Source organism: Bolinopsis microptera, chromosome 7 (genome assembly GCF_026151205.1).
Source record: "Bolinopsis microptera isolate Bmic1 chromosome 7, MBARI_Bmic_1.0, whole genome shotgun sequence".
In the NCBI taxonomy this organism is placed as follows: Eukaryota; Metazoa; Ctenophora; class Tentaculata; order Lobata; family Bolinopsidae; genus Bolinopsis; species Bolinopsis microptera.
This window is the reverse complement of record NC_087078.1, coordinates 3089116-3112354: the sequence shown is the minus strand read 5'-3', so window position 1 is coordinate 3112354 and position 23239 is coordinate 3089116. Positions and strand designations below refer to the sequence as shown.

The following is a 23239-nucleotide window of genomic DNA, read 5'->3' as shown; positions in this document are numbered from 1 at the left end:
TAAACGTTCATGTTTTGTGTAAAGTGAATCCAATTGGGACTAGTGACAAGGATAAGGACCCAAGTGCCTGTACGGCTTTTTCGGACCCCTGTGGACCACTACTCTTGAAATCACTCTACAACATTGAACATCTATATCTACTACGTCATTTGGCAATTATTGTCATTAATCTAACTTTCTAATTAATTGCCGAGGGGGAAGAGTAAACGCTTCACATTAAAATTCAATATACAAAATTCAAAACCATCAATACGGTATTAAATATTATGGACAAATCTATAGATCTATTTCGTAGTCATATATTCACATGATTTGCTTTATATTATCTTAATACTGTAATGAAGTACAGTAGGATTTGTGTTTCGAGAAAGAAAGGTTGCGGTCAAATTATTAACAAAAGTAAACAAAAGTCCATCAGGGACTCCGTGGAGTCGAAAAAGGTACACGGCTGCTGTCTGGTGCTGCTAGGCATTTATTGATCAAGATGTTTTGTTGTATTGATTTATAATGATTCTATTGTTCGTGACTAATCAAGTTCTAAGTGGAGGTATAAAGTGCTGCTCAAGATACTTCGTCATCTCATGTCCAGTATAATGATTAAGATAGTATACAATGCAGTTTTAGTAGTTGACCCATACAGTTAAGTCCGTCATAACTCACAATCGTTAAGTCGTCGGTCAACATATATAACATAAAAATCATTTCTCGACAAGTTGTGAGCAAATAAGCATTTTCTGAGACGCGCACACGTGACAGGCTTGTAAAACGATATTTGAGCTGCTTTTGCTGTACATCACAATTTAATTACGTTTTCTTATCCTTCAAAATGAAAAATCATTAAAGTAAAGTAAAGTAAAGTAAAAATTATGACGTAATATCATCACTAATATTTACAAAGTATCATCGCACTACATAAAAAATAACTATTTCTCCATCAAATTTAAACGTAATAATTTATCAAATATTAATCATGAATAAAATTCGGTCCATGATCAAGAAGAAGTTAGAGGACCTTTTGGAAACAACGTCTAATGATGAAATCACCGGTCCAATGAAGGCGTGGGTGTATAACCACCTCATCATTAGTAAGATGTCATGGGGGTTTACTGTTTATAACCTACCCATCACATTTGTGAGAGAGCTTGAGGCACTGTGTAACAGATACCTTAAGAAGTGGCTAGGGATTGCGCATCCTTGTACCACCACCGTCCTCTACAGGAGTAGAGACCAGAAAGGATTGCAGCTGAAAAACATCTGCACTGAGTACAAAGTCATCCAACTTATTAAGGGACACCAACTTTGTAACTCAAGTGACCCCTACATCAAAAAAGTGTACTCTAACCATAAGGCTATTGCAGACACACAGAAGATGTGGTCTTATCCCAAAGAGCTGAAAGACCGTCAGCGCCAACTTTACTTCCAAGAGTTAGTTGGAAAACCTGCAGTTGGTACAACTGGCCTCGGGTATGGGACAAGATATGAGGACACATCAGAGAGGAAACTGCTAACCAACATGGTGAGGACCTTTGATGAAGAGACACTTATTTGTTCACTTTTTGACAAAAAGCGGCAAAACCTCTTTCTCACATGGGAAAATACAATGACATTTGACACCACGTGGAATAACTTGATCTATCAACTTAGTCCGGAACTGTTAAAGTTTCATGTCAATGCTATTCATGACACTGCGTCAACACCTAGCAACCTAAAGCTTTGGAATAAAGCCGTTTTAGGAAACTGTAAACTCTGCAGCAAACAAGGGACACTCAATCATATCCTGACGTTCTGCAAGGTTGCACTAAGACAGGGACGTTTCAACTGGCGCCATGATCAGGTCCTACGTGAAATCATGAAGACCGTTTCATCACAGATTGAAGAGTTTAATTCCGACATCGCCAAGGAATCGAAGAGGGCACCGTCGGTCTTTCACAAGGCAGGCAATAAGCGCGAGAAGGTTACCTTAGCTGACCCAACTCATCATAAGACCCAAAGATATTTCTTTTCAGATGCCAACGACTGGAAGATAATATTTGATGAGGATGAGAGACAGAGGAACTTCCCGCAGCACATTGCAGCTACACCACTAAGACCTGATGTAGTGATCTATTCAGATAAAGCAAAGAAGGTTTATCTAATGGAGCTGACTTGTGGAAATGAGCAGAACTTTGCTGATCAAGAGAAGCGAAAGATGAAGAGATATCAGCAGCTGACAGAAGAGATAGAAGCCAACGGATGGGCTTGCAAGCTCCAGACAGTAGAAGTGGGAGCTCGAGGCATTTACAACTATAGCCTCCCAACCTTTATGAACCACCTGAACGTAAACAACAAAGAGAAGAAGAAGGCCTGCATGAAGATCGCTGAGATCAGCCTGAGGGCATCGTATACCATCTATTTGTCCAGAAACAATACCATATGGACAGATGATTGGGAGTTAGTCAAGAGACCAGTAATAGCATAGTAGGAGCGTAGAATGTTTGGGCCCAGAAAAACATGTTTAATACCGCTATGAACCCGTCATAAGCCGGGGACTACTATGAAAGTGATGATGCTGTGTTGTTGAAAGACCTTCGACCAATCAAAGATGTACCTCATCACGCCAAGCAGTTATGCTTGTAGGTGAATATACACTTATAGAGTACAACAACTTTATAACACTCCCCAACATTAAAAATTTTAATTTATTCATACTTTCCAGTGGAGTAAAGATTTATAAAACATTCCAAAAATGAAAGTCATTTACAATACATTTAGAAATCATATTCTTTTTAAAACTTTCCAATCCAATTTTGAAACTCAAAACTGTAAGCAGTTCTTCACCTCTGAAGGGAGTTTGTTTCAACAACTATATAAACTTGAATTTAAATTGATAAACAATTACTAAATGACACATTTAAAATTGTGTGATGTTTACAATTTATAAAATTTGTTGTGTTGTCATTTAAATGTTTAAAAAAAGTTCAAATATAATTATACATGAATTGATTGCCATATCCTTCAACATCATCACTCAAAAGCTAAAACGAGCTTTTAGGTCTCCTAGATTTGTTAATAGTTTATTTGTTATTGTAGTTTTTATGTTGTATGCAAATATTTGCTCTAACCAGAGCCCTCTCGCTTGCAGTAGCGACTCATGGCAATACACATTTTACGGATGGAATGATTGCAGGGGGACTCCCAACCCACTGCTTCGACGGGTTACACTCCATCCATAATATAATCAACTGATGGGAGAAGTGCTTTAATTTCATTTTGCACGAAAAATCTCCCAGTACAGTAGGATGTATTCTGTGTGACATCTTCTCAATAATTTGGACTCGATGGTAGACAACCCTCGGGATGTCGCAGTCCATAATAATACAAGACTGAATCCAAAAAACTGAACTTAATCCAGAATATATGTTCAGTTATAAGCTTGATCAATGGATCAGAGGGATCCCATTAGACCTCAGCCAAGTAGGTGGACGTAACATTCTCCCTTAGCCCTTAGTTATTGAGTTAGAGCCACCGACCAACAATCATATAATAGAGTGTACTTTACAATAATAATAATACATTAATGTTATCTTTATACAACACCCAAAAGGTTAGATAATTTAAATTTAATCCTTATGCTCAGCTGTAAATGACACTATGTATGTACTACGATTAACAGTAAATTGCATGTCAATGATTTCTCAATCAAATATTTCCCAAACATTCGGCCAAGCCGACTGCAGCATAAAAATTAGAAGTCCAGAGAGCACCCATAAAATATTCTTAATGTCTTACACAAATCGGACGTTTTTTCTTTGATCAGACTCCTTTTACATATAAGAGTTATTTGAAGTAAAGTAAAAAGAGAGGAGCTCCTCAAATTCTGTGTCCTCATCTCTTCTTTTCTTTATGTTGCATGTCTTTCTTAAAGTTAACAAGTTAAGGGGGCAGGGGGGGTCTTTATGAAATTTCTCTCGAAATTGATTTTATAGTTGTTTCTGATAGAGGGGAGTGATATCTATATGCTGCTTTTGGTCCCATGGAAAAATATTTTTCCTAGCTGAATATATTGCCGGTCAAAGGTCAGCGTTCATGTGTAATTATATTGCGTGAGCAATTTTCAATCGCGCGCCCTGAAAATCGAGTCTAAAATTCTATCTTCTCCTACATTTTTCGGTTAATCACCTTGAAACTTTCAGGATACGTTCTAAGGACCATTAAGAAGATTCCATTCGATCAGAATTTTAAGATAGGCCTTAGAAATTTTTTTATTCGATTTTGAAAATCTTAGACCTGGAAAAATCGTCAAAAAACGAGGTCCAAGATTTTCAAAATCGAATAAAAATGTTTCTAAGGCCTATCTTAAAATTCTGATCGAATGGAATCTTCTAAATGGTCCTTAGAACATATCCTAAAAGTTTCAAGGTGATTGCTTAAAAAATGTAGGAGAAGATAGAATTTTGGACTCGATTTTCAGGGCACGCGATTGAAAATTGCTCGCGCAATACAATTACACATCAGCGCTGACCTTTGACCGACAATAAATTCGGCTAGGAACAATGTTTTTCCATGGGACCAAAAGCAGCAGATAGATATTACTCCCCTCTATCAGAAACAACTATAAAATCAATTTCGAGAGAAATTTCATAAAGACCCCCCCTGCCCCCTTAATAGTAAGAATATAGTTCCGTGTCAGGGTAGATAAATAGATTTTTAGATAAATAAGTCACGGGAGAGGAAAAGAATAAAACTTCTATGTACATTTCTTAGTTCAAGGTTCGCCAAATTGTTTAAATTTAGCTATTTTTATTTTTTTAAATAGCTGCAAGGAATTTGATCTGTCCAATATCGATTAATTTATGCGTGATACTCAAAATAAATATGCTTTAGTGATCAATAATGGCTAAAAGTAAGTTTGAATATGTTCGACTGTACGAGCTGGATGATAAACTGTTAAAAAACGTGTGGATGGTTGTGAGAGTTGATGGAAAAGGATTTCACAAGTTCACCAACGACCACAACTTTGAGAAACCCAACGACTTGGCTGCTCTGAACTTAATGAACGATGCTGCTAAAGGGGTTATGTCAGAGCTACAAGACATTTTCATGGCATATGGACAAAGTGATGAATACAGTTTCATTTTCAAACGGTCCTCAACGCTGTATGGACGTCGGAGCAGCAAGATTCTATCTACAGTTTGTTCCATGTTCACATCACATTATTTGTTTAATTGGAGCAAGCATTTCAATGATCGATTGTTGTATCCCCCTAGTTTTGATGCTCGGGTTGTTCTTTATCCAACAGTAAGAGATGTTAGGAACTATTTCAATTGGAGGCAAGCGGATTGTCACATCAATAATTTATACAACACTTGCTTTTGGGCACTTGTTCAAGACGGTAATTTGTCTAACTCTGAGGCTGAGAAGCGTCTTAAAGGCACATTTTCTGCAGATAAAAATGAAATACTTTTTGCAGAGTTTGGAGTAAATTACAATGAACTTTCTGAAATTTACAGAAAGGGATCAACTATAATTTGGAATGAGAATAAAAGTGAAGATGGTAGAAAGAGAAAAGTTTTGAAGTTGTTGACTTGTGATATTATTGGAGATTCTTTTTGGGAAGATCATGCTTCATATCTTGATACTTCTATTACTGATTAGATCTTTAATCATTAGTGATATTTTAGGTTGTCTAATGTATTGAATTATTAAGATATGTAATCTTTTAAGAAAGGCCAGGGTTTAATCGTTTTATTGCTATTAATTCCTTTGGAATATCAATTATTAGTGGTGTCAAGATTTTATGACGTAGCATAGTTAATGAAAATATTAATAAGTATTGGGTTCCCAAAGCAGTAGTATCTGTTTAAATTAAATTTCCACCACAGATTTTCATCTAGAAAATCTAGAATACTCAGCTCTATTAATTAAATTAAATTTCCACCACAGATTTTCATCTAGAAAATCTAGAATACTCAGCTCTATTTTTTAACAGAAAATTTAAAGAACACTTAATTTACAGAAATCAAGAGTTTCTCTGTCGACTAAATCACAATAATCCTGAGTTTTAAACCTCCAACCCAGCAGCTGTAACCTAGCAACTGTAACCTAGCAACTGTAACCCAGCAGCTGTAACCCAGCAACTGTAACCTAGCAACTGTAACCCAGCAGCTCATGACCTCCCAACTGTAACCTAGCAACTGTAACCCAGCAGCTCATGACCTCCCAACTGTAACCTAGCAACTGTAACCCAGCAGCTCATGACCTCCCAAGTATTACTACACCCGGATGATGACTTGACCCAGGACGATGAGCAGATCTGGAGCTCACTCATTGACCAGGTCAAGGTCGGGGATACTCCTCGCAAATCTCAGGAGCTCGAGGTGTGTGTAATTATAATTCTATTGCATACTATAATTATATTGCATACTATAAGGTCAAGTTCGGAGACAACCTGTACATAAAATCAGTCACTAATTACACTCATTTCACTGCCATAAACGGTAAAATTAATTATAATTCCTCTGAAAGTCCAAGGGGTACAGGCTCTTCAGATATTATACTACAAACCTTTCTATAATGATATCTGGGTTCAAGATTTAAATAACTCAACCTTGGTGGAGACAGTGCCCACCTGAAAATTACAATAATAAAGGAGCTGTAGATCACTTATGAAAAAAATATTTACTCCAAATTTCACAATTTAAAGTTACGTAAGACAGGTGGGTACTCAAAAAGTGCCGGTTGAGCAGGTTTGTCTGCTCAACACAGGTGGAGCAGCTCACTGACTACATGAGCTAATATAAGTGACTAGAACTAACCCTCTCATGCTTTTTAATTGCTCCAAAGTCCTAATATTTAATATTATGGGTTAAACCAATCATATTTCATAGAATAGGATCCTCAGAATCGGCTCAACCGAGGTGGAGACAGCATAACATGCAGTTCAAAATCTGGTATTCTGTAGTTTAGGAGCTGTAGAGTGACTGTGGCAGTCCATTTGCAATACCAATGATTCTAAATCATCTACCAACTCATATTACAAGGCATCCTTGCTGAAAAGTACACTCAACATAGGTGGAGACTCAAATTTGGCAAATTTGGGCGTAAATTTGACCTCAGAAGTCAAGGTTCTCCACCGCGGTTGAGTGGTTGATGGCTAGTTTGATGAGTTGTATACATGCTAAAGGGTCACCCAATGTTATTTCTTCCAAAAATCAACTGCCAAAGCTCAACTCAACCCGGTGGGGCCAGTTTTAATGCATTTTTTAATGTTTTAATGTTTAATCAACAATTTCTCCACCTTGTTGAGTACCTTTACACAACTTTGATAATTTTTTCATTTGCTAGAACACTTTGCTTTAAGACAGAAGGGGTAACAGTTTTATGATCCCCTACAGTAGCAGTTAACAGAGCAGATTAGAATTAGTGATAAAACCAATGAATTTAGGCATGTTTGACAGGCTTTTTACTGTTTCTTAATGAAAGATCTCCACCCTGTTGAGCGTCAATGGAAAAAACAAAATTTAACGGGAAGTAGAAAAGGCCGAGACGCAACTTTCTAGCCAACCTAGAACTCTCTAAACCTTTCTCCACCCCCGGTTGAGCAGCTTTGAAAAGTGCATTTAATTTCTCCACCTCGGTTGAGCACTTAAATAAAATATTGATAAAACCATCAGATTGCAAATTTGATGTAGTTTGTGTTACCAATAACCTTTTCCACCTTAATCAAAAGTTTCTTCAACCAGAGCCAGTCTCCACCTTAAATCTCCACCTTTTAAGGGTTTGTTTAATACCACCTGTATCTGCTCAACCGTTCAACCTTTTAATTTTAATTTTTTACTCAGAGAAAGTCCTGAAAAATGTCTTGTCAGCCATATAATCAAGGAGTTTCAGTCTGTGTTGAGCTGGCTCCACCACACACTTCTAAAAAAGTAAAAAATGTACAGGTTGTCTCCGAACTTGACCATAATCATTTTGCATATTATAATTATAAATTGCATATTATAATTAGATTGCATACTATAATTATATTGCATATTATAATTATATTGTTTATCATATATGTATATTGGACATGTGCATTGTGTGAACGTGAAGCATTTTTATCATTGATTCTCTGGTTTGATTGGTCAATTGTATATGCTGATTGGTTAATTGTATATTCTGATTGGTTAATTGTATTATATGCTGATTGGTTAATTATATCAATATTTTGTAGGTAGCCCCAAAGCCTACCTTTTGTGTAAAGACCAAGGACAAAGAAGGAAACAAAGTTTTCATCAACATTTGCACCACCGACTCTATTCCAGAGCCCAAGTGAGCTTTTAACTTTATACACATGATACATATTATATACACATTATTACATAATATTTATAATACTTGTGAAAAATAAAACCATTGGTCAGAATGAATTAATGGCGGAGAGGCCCTGTTTTAACTTTTATATGAGCGTTTTCTGTACTCAGCTTTAAATTGGAGCAATATTGTCTCTTCTGTAGCACTATGATCGTTACTCTTACTTGCTCTACTTACTAATAGTATCAGTGATCGTTACTTAAATCAAAATAGCAATTTTATTTTACGAAATATCGATTTATGTTTCACAGTGTCACAAAATATCGGCACTGAACAGAAAGTTGTCTCAGGAAGAAAACTGTAGACGACTTGGTGAAAATGTTGGATAGTGAAGAGGAAATGTTAGCGGCTGACTACAGAATACCAATGAGTATTGGGGAGACTCCGCATGCAGAGGTTTAGTTCCCCCTTTAAAGAATATTTTAATATCTTTCTAATAAATTATTTTGGAAATTGAAATTGAAATCTGATTTATTCATTACAATTGTCACAATTACTAATTAAAATAACAATTAATGTTTCTTCAGGTGGACAAGAAAGGCCAGGGTTGCAGTGTGCACGATATAGCTATAAACCCTAACTACGTAAAGACCATCAAGGAGGAACCAGCCTTTATGAACTTCTTCCTTCAAGTTGTATTTGAAGGTCTTACTGCTAAGTTTAATGTAAGATCAAAGTTTTCAATGCAGCTATAGCTTTTCTCTGGATTAATAATATTCCACTTCAATATAATAGTGGTCTGTTTACGGTTTGAAAGTTTAAAGCCAAAAATTCCTAATTTGTTAACTTAAGCAACTGATTTCTTGCGATTTTTTTTTAAAAAAGCAAGTAATAAAAGCTGTTGACCTTATTTACTTCCCACAGATTGAACTAGAGTGGGACTGGTTGATACTGAAGAACCGAACGCACGTGGGCCGTGTTAAACCGCACATGATCAGAACTTACCGTAAACCAGTTATACAGGAGATGGAGAAGACGGAGAGTACAAGTAAGAGACCTGTCAAGAAAACCAGTAAACACACTCAACCCGCTCCTAAACCCGACTACATCCTCCTTCAGGTTAGTAAAACATACATCCTCTTTCAGGTTAGTAAAACATACATCCTCTTTCAGGTTAGTAAAACATACATCCTCCTTCAGATTCAGGTTAGTAAAACATACATCCTCCTTCAGGTTAGTAAAACATACATCCTCCTTCAGGTTAGTAAAACATACGTCCTCCTTCAGGTTAATAAAACATACATCCTCCTTCAGGTTAGTAAAACATACATCCTCCTTCAGGTTAGTAAAACATACATCCTCCTTCAGGTTAGTAAAACATACATCCTCCTTCAGGTTAGTAAAACATACGTCCTCCTTCAGGTTAATAAAACATACATCCTCCTTCAGGTTAGTAAAACATACATCCTCCTTCAGGTTAGTAAAACATACATCCTCCTTCGGGTTAGTAAAACATACATCCTCCTTCAGGTTAGTAAAACATACGTCCTCCTTCAGGTTAATAAAACATACATCCTCCTTCAGGTTAGTAAAACATACGTCCTCCTTCAGGTTAGTAAAACATACATCCTTTTTCAGGTTAGGGGTGTTCAGTAAAACATACATCCTCCTTCACTCTTCAGGTTAGTAAAACATACATCCTCCTTCAGGTTAGGGGTGTTCAGTAAAACATACATCCTCCTTCAGGTTAGTAAAACATACATCCTCCTTCGGGTTAGTAAAACATACATCCTCCTTCAGGTTAGTAAAACATACATCCTCCTTCAGGTTAGTAAAACATACATCCTCCTTCAGGTTAGGGGTGTTCAGTAAAACATACATCCTCCTTCAGGTTAGGGGTGTTTACTGTTTAGTAAAACCCCAATTTACCGTGCCCCGATTTAAATCTGCATGTACTTAGATATTGAGATTAATTTTTTCTGTTTTGATCAGGCTAGAATCAGTACACAATATCAAGGGAATCTGTATAATTATTCTGAGGGGTTCTTATTTTTGTTCAAGCCTGATTTTAGCAATTATAAAAGATTACAATTTAAATAATGATACTTTCAGGAGCCGATAGAAGGAACTCCAAACTACCTGATAATAGAAGTGTGGCTACCAGGAATAGAGTCCTCTTCTAAACTAACTCTAGATGTAGGAGAAGACAGACTGACCCTGCATGCCCACCCTGCCAAGTACTTCCTGGACATTGAGCTGCCCTACGATGTGGTTCCCATGGAGAGTGGTGCTCAGTATGATACAGAGGTTCAGCTGCTTACTGTGGCTTTAATGACCACGTGTGCTGTGGAGCTACCCAGCAAGCCTGATAGAGTTATTTCTCTTGATAGAGAGAGGTTCTTACGGGATTTGAACAAGAATGATAATTGAGAAGGGTGTGTGTTACAGGAGATTTTCTCAGCTTTGAAGCATTTTTTACCCGAAGGGTTGACTCAAAGAGTTTTATAACTGTCAAGTATTTGTAAATAGGCGTTGTAACATTTTCAGATATTTATTATTTATCTTTACAGAAAATAAGCCGCTTTTAATCTCATTTCCAAATCGGCACCTGTAACGTTAGCAGCATCTTCGACTACGCATACTATTGAGTTTTTAAAGTTTCCCTCGTGCCCATAGTTGTTCATGCTAGCCCAGATAAACTTCCCGCTCAATTCCAGTTACATCTAATAACATAATTACTAAACCCTAAATGGCTCTGTTTAGTTATATAATCGATTGATGATATTGGTTTAATAATTAACGACTAATTGGCCAATTAATTGATTATTGAATTAATATATAATTAGCCATTTAATCAATCAATTTGCCAATCCATAACGAATCAGACAGGCTATTCAATCAATTGATTGAAATTTTATTTGAATAGAAGATGCACGATGAATCTTTGATTCTTGTAATAATAATAATTAAGAATACGGATGGGGCAGGATACAACTCATTGGAAAACATCCTCTGAAATTTTACGACAAAAGGTCTGGGGGGGGTGTAACCCAAAAAAACCCAACTCCTACCCAAGAAAAGGTAATACTGGGATTGGGTTTTTTTGGGTTTTTTTGGGTTTTTTAAACAAAATTTAAACAAAATTCTAGCCATTTCATTTATTGTATTGAATGTGAATTATTTCCCACTGAGTCTTACCTACGTGTTGTTCTCATGTCTTAACTTAATACATAGTTTACATAGTATATAAGTGTGTTTATAATAAAATTATGTTATCACGATAGCAAAGAGGATGTCTAGTTCATCGAGATATAATCCATATGAATGCAGAAAGTGGACATTTGCAAATGTGTTCTCCTGTCATTGAAAGAGGCTATGACGAAGGTCAAGGGCAAGTCAAAGCACATGACTTAAATTACTTGACTTAAGGCGGCTTCAGAGTCCGAGTCTCAATGATGTGTCTCTAAAGTTTTCTGTCCGCCATAAGCTCCTTAATCTCCCCAGTGTTCTTGAGTACGGTGTCACTTATTAGGTTATCGACGAAGGTGAGCGGTGGTCTGCCCCTCCCTCTGGTCCCATGGCTAGGTTCCCGAAGGAGAAGTTGGTGTACTGCCAGGTCATCATATCGCTGGATCTCTGGATGTGCCCAGCCAACCTCATTCTTCTGGCCTGTATCTTCGAACTAACTCTTGGGAGTGATCCAAAGACCTCTTTGTTGGTGCGATGTTCTCTCCAGTCCACGTTTAGGGCCATCCAAAGCATTCTACTGTAACATCCGTCTATTCTTTTCAAAGATTATGTCATTGTCCACGTTTCTGTTCCATACAGGAAGATTGATTCAACTGTAGCCTTGAAACAGACGGATCTTTAAATCTCGGCGCAAATTGGACCTCCATGTAGCCTTCATTTTGTGGTAGGCAGCCCATGCCTTGGCATAGGGAGCCGTATCCTGACTATCAGAGTGTGGTCATAGTAGACTAGGTTGAACAGGGTAACAGCCAACACCTCTAGCTACTGTGCAATCCACAGTAAAGATTTACGACTCTCAAAGCCTCTTGTAGACCAAGAGTCAAAAGATCAAATTATTGAACTTCCGGGGCTCAATGTCTCCCGTCGACCGTCCTGCCTTTAGCCTGGACCCCCTGTCCATTATCCAGTCTTCACCACGCAGAGGTATAGTAGTGGCTTCCATCATGCTTTCCGATGAGTGTCTGGAAGAGGGCACCAGCAGAATACCCCTTTTCAAAGTTCTGGGAGCCTCACATCAGATCAGGGCTTCCACCCAGCTTCTATCCAGCGTTGACGCCTTGGGCCACCTAAGCTTCACACAACCATTGAAAGACCACCTGCCTACTTGTAAAAATGTTGATGATGCGATTATTACAGTCGAGGGTCTGATGCTGTACATTCTCAGTGTAACAGCTGACAACAGTTATCAACACTTTATGCCCTGGCTGTTTACATCTGATGCCTGCGAGCAAACTTTATGCTTTCCTGCGCATAGGCCTCCATGCAGGCATTAGAACTAATCTGTGTTCTAAGGATATGTTGGTTGGCATGGGCAAATCAAACCGTTCCCTCGAGCTTGATGCACTCGGCAAAAGTTTGATCCCTGTAACAGTTGCCCACTCTCACAACAAGCTTGTTATACCGCATCCGAAAGCAGAGAAACTATTTAGAGGTAAAGATACTTCAATCCCAAGATTGTTCCAAGCTATGAAGAAGGGAGTCTCAAGGGGTAGAGAACTCCTTCAAGAACACTGTAACTTTGAAGGAGAGGCTTTCCAACCATCTTCTGACGGAGCAGAGAGTGACGAAGCGGAAACAGATGATGAAGAAGAGGAAGTGGAGGATATTGACTCATCAGAGGAATGGGCGAAAATAGTAACTGTGTAGTGTGTATGGTGATGCTCTGCATCATGATACGGCTGTTGAGGTTTGCCTCAATGGAGAACGAGATCGAATGCCATCCCAGTCAAGATTTTAGCGACTCCAGGGCCATAAACAAGCGAAGATATCACTTAATATCACATGTGATCATGCTGCTGATAGTAACTGCAAGATTCTTTCAGTTGGAGATAGAGCATGGTTTCTCGTTAAGCGGATGATCAGGAAAACGGAAACAGAGATCGTGAAGGTGAGAAGAAAGGCTTTATTCCTCTCGTACCGGTTGCGGTCAGGGTTGGGGTCATCAGTGAGTTGCGTCCCTACTAACTCAATTTGCCATGGCCATCGAAATGAGCATTACATATGGCTGATATCATATTATCTGGATGGCCAACTTCTTCTGAGCACATCAGTGAATAAAATACTGCTTTTGTGTGATATTTAAGCGATTATATCTATTGTGATGTTGTAGTGATGAACCACAACAGTGATGTTGTACTGATAATTGTTTTGCTAGGTGCCTACATGATTTTATTTCCTTCAAATGAAAAATTTGTAAAAAACCCAAAAAAACCCAACTCCTACCCTGAAAAAGGTAATACTGGGATTGGGTTTTTTTGGGTTTTTTTGGGTTGCACCCCCCCCCCCCCCAGGTCTACTGAAATTTCTGTTGGAACGCGCCAAGAGACTATTGATGATACCGTTTATTTTGGCGCGCTATTTATTGTTTAACGATCTAATCGAGAGTGATCTGACGACGAAATTTTCATTTTAATATTACAAGTATCCAGTTTAAAAGCATCAGTAGTCACATAATATTATTCAAACTAACGATATCACCTAGGATATGGCTCTTGAGAACATCTCCACCCCACGTCTGATGACAGATTTACACGGTGTCACGGGGAAAATAGAACTCCCTCGTGGACAGAGACATATCGCTACTTGTAACCTTCCTGTCAGGTTTATATAACCATGCTTCAATTTATCTAGACTAACTCCTTTCAATAAAATCAATGCAAATTTTTTCGATCTTTGATTCCTTTAAATAATGTTAAAAAGAGGAATTTTAGGGGGCCGAGTTATGTCACAATGAGCGACTGGTAGGTTTTATATAGCCTCTAACTGCTGATGCTACAATATTTACAGCACAGGCCAAAATTGCTGACTATCCCATACAAAGCATTTAGACTTTTAAACTTACGGTAATTTTCGCACTGCAGTCTGCACGTATTACGTACTTTGAAACAAGTTTACAGTTTAGCAAAGAGGCAATTTTAGAAGAAGTGAAAATTGTTGGAAATATTTGACACTTATCCTTTATCATAAATAAAATGGTCATATTTGTTGGCAAACCTGAAAAACAAGATCAAGGTTTAATCAAGATTTGATAACATTCACTAATACAATTAACCGAATTATCAGGAGTGGCTTCTCGGAGCCGTTACCGTTAGCAGAACAGTACTGTGGAGATAGTGATGCCGTACTTCAGGCTCAGTACCAACGCATTGCGTACCAGAAATACCAAGTTAGTCAACAAACATTCAGAGTTCATTAGGATCGAAAATATTATATTATTTTTTAGTCTGCATCATATTGTATGTCTCTAGAATCACGATTGTTTTAGGAGGAAAAATATGTTGATCATGAACAAGGTTATATTTCAGGCGGAAAAAGAGAGGAAAATAGCGGAATTCCAACTGAAAGTGAAAGAACGGTTGAGGGTAATGAAGGTGCGGGAACAACAAGACATGGTAGACAGAACCCTGCAACTCACTGAGTCTGAGAACCTGTTGATGAAAAGTGTTGACCCGGTTAAGAAGCCTCCTATCGTAGCTTCACCTTTTGTGGCCATCAACTCTCAGGTAACAGTCTGCTAATTAAGTCTCTTTTTTTCGTTTTGGTTAAAGTCTCTTCAGAATAAGGGGAATAATCAATTGATTTTTTCCAATTTCTTTAAAAGTTGAGCAATCTGCAAATCTTTTCGGGTAATTTGCAAATCTTTTTGGTCAATCTGAGAGTTCTTCTTCACCAAAAGAAAAACTAAAACGGTACAAGCTAAAATCAAGATCGCTATGGCCAGATTCTCACCAGCCTCCAACTTTTCCTCTTCACCCCTCCGATCTATAGTTTTGCTGCTTCCGCTACTATCTTGTCTTGATTTACAAGAGATGTATATATCCTTACCGTGAACACAATTGTGAGACGTAGTGTATCCACACGTCCTCCACTCCCCTCCAGTGCAGTTCATATCATCTAGTGCTATACGGTAGTTGCCCCAAGACAGGGCAACTCGCCAACTCTCAGCTGCAGAATAACCCATGTCCCGACAGGCTGCATCAGCCGAGTTGTTGGAGAATTGGTCCCCGCAAACTGTCCCCCCGTTATAAAGCAGTAAAAACTCCTGGCTACCTGGAATATGGATAATGGCTGACTCAATCCATGGGCAATTTCAACAATCTTCAATTCTTAAATCTTATCTTTTTCTAATCTCAAACTTGAAACCCATACTGTCATTGATAAAACGTTAATAAGAACCAATTACCTGACACAGTGTACCCTCCTTTGTTGACTAAAGAGAACGAACTGCGGGACCCCGAACATGTTATAAACACGTCTCTATCATGACCGTGGTAGTGAGAATCAGAGAGGTTGCAGGTTGACCAATCAGCCAAGGAACACTGAACAGTGTCAGTTAACACTGGGTAGGTTGTTTGGATATGCCACTTCTGTCCAGATGTCCACTGGAGCGCTCCTGTAAAGCCCATAACTTTGCAGATAGCATGAGCTGCAGTTGAGTTGAAGTTATTGCTACCAACAGTACCCTCGTTGTGCAGAAGTAGGCCTTCTTGTTCTCCGGTTGTGATGTAGTTACCGGACGAGTCTACCAGTTGGAACACTGATGCTACCCCTGAAGGTGGTAGATGTGTTAACTCTTTTGGTAGATGTGGTAGATGTGGTAGATGTGTTAACTCTTTACTTAATTTTTCTAGTCTCCGCTCAAGAGGCTTGGAAATTGCGTAGGCTTAATCTTTCTTCAAAAGAAAAGATGTTGTTTTTTGGTGATATCTGCGTATTCTGATATCGGCCTAATTTGGCAGTGAGACTCACTTGGTAAACAGGTCACAAAAACATCCCCCCCATGATTACAACGGTTTGGTGTATTGATGTAGCTGCAAGATGACCAATAGGGCAGTCGACAAATAACGTCGTCTAATAATACGGTAAAACTATTCTGAATCTGCCATTTCATTCCAAATGTCCACTCAAGGGCACCTCCAAATCCCATTTCTTTGCAAATAGCATGAGCGGCAGTAATGTTGAAGAGATCACGACAGACGGTCCCTCCGTTGTACAATAGTAACCCTTCCTGTCTTCCGTAAGTAATAGTGTTCCCTGAGATATCTATACGCCGGAATTCCGCATCTGAAATACTCGTCCGTTATCTTAATAAGTTTATACTTAATTAGTTTCTACTTTAATAGTTTATACTTAAGGGGTACTGGTAGCAGGTAGCAGCTGACCAACCTGACTGGAAGTTTTGTGCAAATTGTATTATCTTGTTGAAAAATTACCACATAGTTCAGTTATCTTGATGTCATAATATTAACGAAGCAAATCATATTGTCATAATTCATATCAGTGATCTGCAGTTAAAAAAGGTATCTTAAACTAAAAAACAAACCTGCCCGTGTCAGAATGAGAAAGGTAATAATCAAGATAGACCCTCTAAACATCAGGCACTAAGCAACAAACTGCAGAACGAATATGGGAGTTTGAATTATCAGTAAGGTAGCTGGTGGTTTAAAGTATCCTGTTACACAATCTGATACTGCTGTAATACAACTCAATATTAAAGGTTCAGACTTCAGGTTATCATTCATATTATGTATGTAATACTTTATTAAAAGCCAAAATACTCATGTTGTTAATGTTATTTGGCAAGTCAGTTTAACGTTTTTAAGGGAACAAAGAGTAGAATCGCAGCACAAAAACAAGAAACGGACATGCTGGTTAAAAGCAATAAGTTAGCAAGAAGTAAGCTGGCTGGGGAGAAGACAGAAGTAGTCACCATATCCTGCACAGCCTCAGACAATGGTGAAAGTGAAAGTGAAAGTGAAAGTGAAGCTGCTGTTGACAGTAGAGATGGTGATAAGGAAAATGCGGTTTCTAGAGCTAAACCCAGTTCCGAGGCCGTGAGGTTCGTTTAGAGTTTAGACAGTAAAATACACTGACAAATTTGTTTATAATTTCGACTTGATCTGGATTTTTTTTTTATTGATTGAATCGACTGTCAATTAAAAAAGTAAACTTTATGTAATGAACTGTAGGATACACCGACTGAAGGAAAGCCGGAGAGCGTATAGTATTCTAGAGAGACAGCGTATGAAGGAGAGAGTCAGAGAACTGGAACACAAAGCTGCTGCCAACAAACTGAGACAACAATCAGAGAGAGATCGGACTATTGCGGAGCAGCTCGTTAACCAGGTCAGAAGAAGCGAGATAGGGGAGGCTATACTAAAATGGAGAATAACGGAAGGGTTTTTTCATTTTCTCCATAGAAAAAGTCTCAATTTTATTATTAATCAACTATATACAGCAAACACAAGATAATAGAAAATAAATCATAAAATCGAGTGGCCGAGTAGTCTCGACTCACCCATAGCTTCTCCATAAGCGTCTATCATGAGCTTTGTACACTAAATCGTTGAAATTACTTAAACTAAATCTTTTATTTACAATCACAATAATGTTCTTTGTCATAATGTCTTTTAATAATAAATCAAATAAATTTGAACGAGGTCTGCCCCTCCTTCCTTTGTAGTCAAGACATCCTAAACATGCAAATCTGAAAGATAAGAAGGCGGGAGTGTCATCACCGCTTCTGAGAACGTGCCCAAGCATCTTCCATCTTGCTTTCTTGATCCTTTCAGTAAGGGGTCTGATGTTACATCTCTTATATAAATTCTCGTTACTGATAACCGTAGGCCAATAGGTGTTGATTATCTGTCTCAGATGCTTCCTTTGAAGAACGTCGACAGATGCCATTACGGTTTCAGGAGCAGCCCAGCTGCTACAGTTATACAACAACACTGAAGTGACAAGAGCTTCGTACAGCTTCAGCTTTCTACTCTCACTGATCTGAACAGAACTATTCAACCAGACTTTCTTGTAGGTGTAGAGGGCAACATTGGCTTTGTTGCGTCTGTTGACAATATCTCTTTCTGAACAGAGCTTTGATCCTAATAGCACTGACTCTCGCCACTCTTCATCTCCTCTAATTTTATTGCCATGGGCATCTAAAGCATCTGTATCTGCCAAATACACTCTTGTAAACACCGTCTTTGATTCGTTAACAAAGAGACTCCAATCCTTTAGTATATCACTGGCAATCTCTAGTATCTTCACCAGGCTCTGACCATCTTCACTCAGAAGCTCAGCATCGTCAGCATAGGCGGACTCTAACGGGAGGCCTCTATCAGAGACTGGGGGGTTCGGTCTAGGAATCGTGACACTGATCACGGCTCTGATGTGATTCAGGGCACCGGCAAGGGTCAATGTAAACACTTTACCAGCCAGACTGTCTCCCTGGTAAGCGCCAATATTAATCACAAATTCACCAGACTCAGATCTGTTGACCGTCACCTTGAGCTTTGTATTTGAGAGGAGGTACTGAACTAGGCGAATGTCGTCTCTAGAGCATCCTGCATCAATGAGGAGGTTGATGATGGTCTGTCTGCGGATAGTATTAAACGCAGCGGTCATGTCAATGTTGATTTTACTATACTCAAACTTGCGCCTGGTAACCACTGATGTCAACATTCTCTGAGACCATACCAGGTCAGCACAGCTGCGACCCTGCTTGTATGCCGCCTGCCAAGGTCCAGTGTACATATCGACGTGGTAATTGATTCTGTTCAAGGCTACGAGGGATAGGACTTTTCTAGTTCCATTTAGCAATGTGAGGGGCCGGATAGACTTTATCGGACCTCGGGGTTTTCCTGGCTTCTGAAGGGGTGTCAGGATACCTTCTCCAATAGCTGGGATGTATGTGTTGGTCTCAAAGGAGAGATTATAGATCCTAGCCAACTCACAGTGGAGGGGATATCCAGCAGCTTTCATTAGCTCATTAGGTATACCGTCAGGGCCACACGCTCTACCGGATTTCAGCTTCATAACAGCACGGCCAACTTCTTCAGGTGTTATGGGACAGAGGAGGCTTCCAGGATCGAGGGTCTATGAATGCTGGGAGGTGGGGTTCATCTTTATCATTGAACTCATTATTAAAGTATTCTTTAATAGCTTCTGCTTTTAATGAGTCAGAACCTAAGGTGTTCCCGTCTGCATCGTGGACAGTCACTCCGTCTTTCTTCATCCTACACTGGGCCAATGTTCTATTCGCTTCAAACATGCTTCTGCAGCTGTCAGTGTTGTTGATGACATCTACTAGGGCGTTAGCAGTGGCCTCGTTGATGGATTTCAACCTCTTTTTGATGGTACGTTTGAGATGGTTGATTCTTTTTCTGAGGTCACTCCTGTCGCTTGTCCCTGTGAGGCTACATTCTTGCTGAAGGGACTTTCTCTCTGCTGAAAGTTTAACGACAGTTGGATCGTCGCTGTACTGATGAGGCTTCCCCGGGGGCACTTTACCAACCACCTGGACGGCACATTTACTCAATATACCAAATATATCAGAATTTTCAGAAATAGCATTATTAGTTAAAACTCTACAATCAATATTACTTTTAAAAGAATCAAAAAATTTAGACTTAATATCAGAATCATTAAGGCGATTGTCAATTTTATGCTATTTAAATTTGGTACTAATTGCCTTTCCAAGCTAAAAACAATCCTGTAAAAATAATTTCCGCGATTTATAAGTTTTCATGTTTTCTATCCCGATTTCGAAGTCCTCAAATCACTCTCGATATACGATCTTAGAGTCGAGGCTTCCCCTTTGAAATGTAATGCGATCTCGAAGGGCAGGCCTACCGGCCCTACCCTATGCAATACGAATTCGGAAGCGGGAGCCCTGCCTTCAGAGGAACGTATCGAGGATGACTCGGACCGAACATTTTTTAAGTCAAAATCTTTTCAAAGTTTTTCTGGAAACTGCTTTTGTTCACGATTCATGCTACCCTGATCATTATTAGCCCAAAATACTTTTTCGATTTTCAAAGTCCGCACCTACCCTTCAATGTACGATTTTGGACTCGACGGTTCCCCCTTCTAATGCAATCTCGGAAGGCAGGCATCCCCTTTGCAATACGAGCTCGGAAGCGGGAGCTCTGCCTTACATACCGAGAATGACTCGGGCCGAAAATTTTCTTTAAACAAAAATGTATGCCATTCCCCCCCTCCCTCCCCCCCCCCCCCCCCCCCCCCGGCCCCTCCCCTTCGGGTGTTTCAATTTACTTGCGAAGTTTTTCATGAAAGTGTTTTCAGGCTATCATCAAATGTAAAGCAGAATCCCCGGCCAAGGAAGTCTCCTTAGAAAAGCGAATTCAGCGAACCGTACAGAAAAACAAGAAAATCTCATCTCAGAGTGACCGCCTTATAAAACGGTAAGTCTTTATGTTCATCTAATTTTAGAATAGTCCTAATGTCCTAGAATGCCAAAGAATAATAATCATTTCCGTAAAACTATGGTATCGAAATTATGACGTACAAAAATAACTTTTAATAAATTATCAACGAATTTACGTTCGCTCAAATCCTGTCACGTTAATAGCACTATCCTGCTAATAATTACTTGCGCTGTTGATGCAGGTCACTAGTTTATGAGGCAGGTTTTGCCATTAATAATTAAGATAAAAACCTACGAATTTATTGATAAACACTCTGATCTGCACTGGGAAGATTAGATAATCAGGCGGGAGTGATAATATCACAGACTTCACAATTAAGTAGGCAGGATTTTAGGTTAAATTCGCAGTGGCAATGGCTGGAAGGGGCCTTATTAAGTAAACAAACTAACCAAAATGGAAGTGTTGGCTTTATAATGATTATGATATGAAGAACTTGTTTAAATTCTAAATAAAAAGTTATAATATAATAATACTTCTAATATAATATTTTAACTTAATAATATAATAATACTTAATAACAATACTTCAGGTTGCGGAGTAAGATATCAGTGATGTCCCCCCGACCTCCGTCCCTGTGTCCATGTGACCCGGACGTTATGAGCACAGGGCCTGGGTTGTGTGCTACAAACTGTACCTTCAGTGATAACTCTAAAGCTTTCGCTCACGCTCTGTCTTCCCTCGTTAATTGTTATCAGTAGAGTTTCGTTACTTACTATTATTAACTGTTACATAACTTAATGTTACATATTATATGAACTATAGTGGATACTGGCAGTTGCATTGTATGTATTGTAAATTGATTAGAATTTTAACTGTTTATACTTACTGTTTATATTAGACTTGACCTCTATATCTCCAGCAGGACTGGAGTTTAAGTTTATTTTTCAGAAACGATCAGATTAGTATAAAAATATTGTTAAATATTTGCATACCCGGGTTCACGGTAAATAATCCAATTTTTTTATTCTATCAACAAATATCCCTTAATTAGCTTAGTTGTTAATGTTAAATTAAATACAGATATGTATCATATATATATATAATATTTCGGAGAGAATACAATTTACAGTTTATACAATAAAATTCCTTGATATTCGTTGTCACTTGTTTTACGGCCAGGTAGCGCAGTTGGTTAGAACGCCTGTCTTACAATCGTTAGGTTGCGAGTTCGAGACCCACTGACTGCCTGGTCGTGGGGTGAGCGTCGTCGACGTTCAGCTAAGGATCATGAGTGGTCTATGCAGCCCCCCGGTCTACTCAGCCGAATACTCGAGAAATCGGGTGTGAGGGTTAAATGAGGAGCTGCACATTGCAGCAAAGTCTCGGACGAAGAAAGTATGGTACACACTACCTTAACCGTCACTGGCCAAAAAGATCCTTCGGCTTCCTGTAATTGGCTGGTTGCACTTGTGTAACATTGTGGCTGTTGGAATACACCGAAGTAAAATAAGTGTCTAGATAAAAAAAATTGGTGATCAGAAATCAGAATCAGCAGTGAACTTGAATTTATTGTTAGAGTGTTTACCAGATAATGAGATAACTTTACTTATACATATATACAACTTTATTTGCAGATTTTCTTTCTACTAATATTACAACGGCCAGTCAAATTGAAATACTGTGGTTAACATTAAATTGTATTTATATTTATTGACTAATTATCTTAATTGAAATGAATTTTCTGCTTTTATTTTGTATTATACAATCATTAAAATTGATTGACGATGTCAATCTGTTCCAGCTCGTACGTAGGTCCGGTACGATCTCGTCACGAGAAGTTAAGCAAGCATGACAGTGCGCGCGGCATGTCGAAGCGGCGAAGTCCTCCAAGTCCAACTCTTCGCATTCACATATTTTATCAATATATCATCATCATATAGAAAAAGGTGGTTTTGAGATGATTACACTAATTTAATGTCTAGTTTCTATATGATAGTTATGATCTGTGATACGACACTAGTATAACCTACCATGAAGACGCGCGCCGGATTGGACTCTTCGACGGTATTTTATTTTTGATTTTTACGACTATAAGTATAACGAGTATCAGTATCCTGCATTGTTTGCTACACGTTGTATACCTCTCGTGCACGGCCGGCCGCTCAAAAGGGGTTACAGCGTGTGTTAATGTATTATGTATCAGTATCACCCGTTAGCACATAACCCGATATTTATAACGCAGTTGTAATTGTATTGATATTGATAATGATAACGATAACACTAACAGTATAAACATTAGACCGGAATTATGAACCAGGGAATAACCAAATTTTGTGATTGTTTAGTTCAAGCTGTATCAATATCATTATCAATAATGGAACATTATTTAACCTTTTTTTTTAAAGTGCTCCAAGTGCTCCATTATACATTTATAGTGTTTTGAAGTCTGAACGATCATATTAAAACTTTGATTTAAACAGAACACAATAAATATTAATTATTCTTATAGAATTACAAAAAGAACTAAGTCAAACTTGACTTGATTATAA

At 38.5% G+C, this 23239-nt stretch overlaps 4 protein-coding genes across 4 annotated transcripts; all 4 read left to right on the top strand.

Annotated features, from left to right (window-relative positions):
* Positions 1-988: 988 nt before the first annotated feature.
* On the top strand, positions 989-2458 carry LOC134818146 (uncharacterized). The gene has a single exon (XM_063827579.1). The coding sequence runs from the start codon at positions 989-991 to the stop codon at positions 2456-2458; it is 1470 nt and encodes a 489-aa protein (XP_063683649.1).
* A 2406-nt stretch (positions 2459-4864) lies between these two features.
* On the top strand, positions 4865-5752 carry LOC134818523 (probable tRNA(His) guanylyltransferase). Its single transcript, XM_063828136.1, has one exon. It carries the CDS (start codon positions 4873-4875, stop codon positions 5632-5634), a length of 762 nt encoding a protein of 253 aa, XP_063684206.1. The 5' UTR covers positions 4865-4872; the 3' UTR covers positions 5635-5752.
* A 390-nt stretch (positions 5753-6142) lies between these two features.
* Positions 6143-11153, top strand: LOC134818251 (PIH1 domain-containing protein 1-like). The gene is made up of 6 exons (XM_063827739.1): positions 6143-6356; positions 8195-8292; positions 8625-8730; positions 8862-8999; positions 9199-9393; positions 10387-11153. The coding sequence occupies exons 1-6, from the start codon at positions 6234-6236 to the stop codon at positions 10702-10704; spliced, it is 978 nt and encodes a 325-aa protein (XP_063683809.1). The 5' UTR covers positions 6143-6233; the 3' UTR covers positions 10705-11153.
* A 2856-nt stretch (positions 11154-14009) lies between these two features.
* Positions 14010-22085, top strand: LOC134817905 (coiled-coil domain-containing protein 15-like). Its single transcript, XM_063827275.1, has 7 exons — positions 14010-14124; positions 14587-14689; positions 14829-15026; positions 17127-17362; positions 17493-17649; positions 20608-20726; positions 21280-22085. Exons 1-7 carry the CDS (start codon positions 14042-14044, stop codon positions 21446-21448), a joined length of 1065 nt encoding a protein of 354 aa, XP_063683345.1. The 5' UTR covers positions 14010-14041; the 3' UTR covers positions 21449-22085.
* The last annotated feature ends 1154 nt before the right edge of the window (positions 22086-23239 follow it).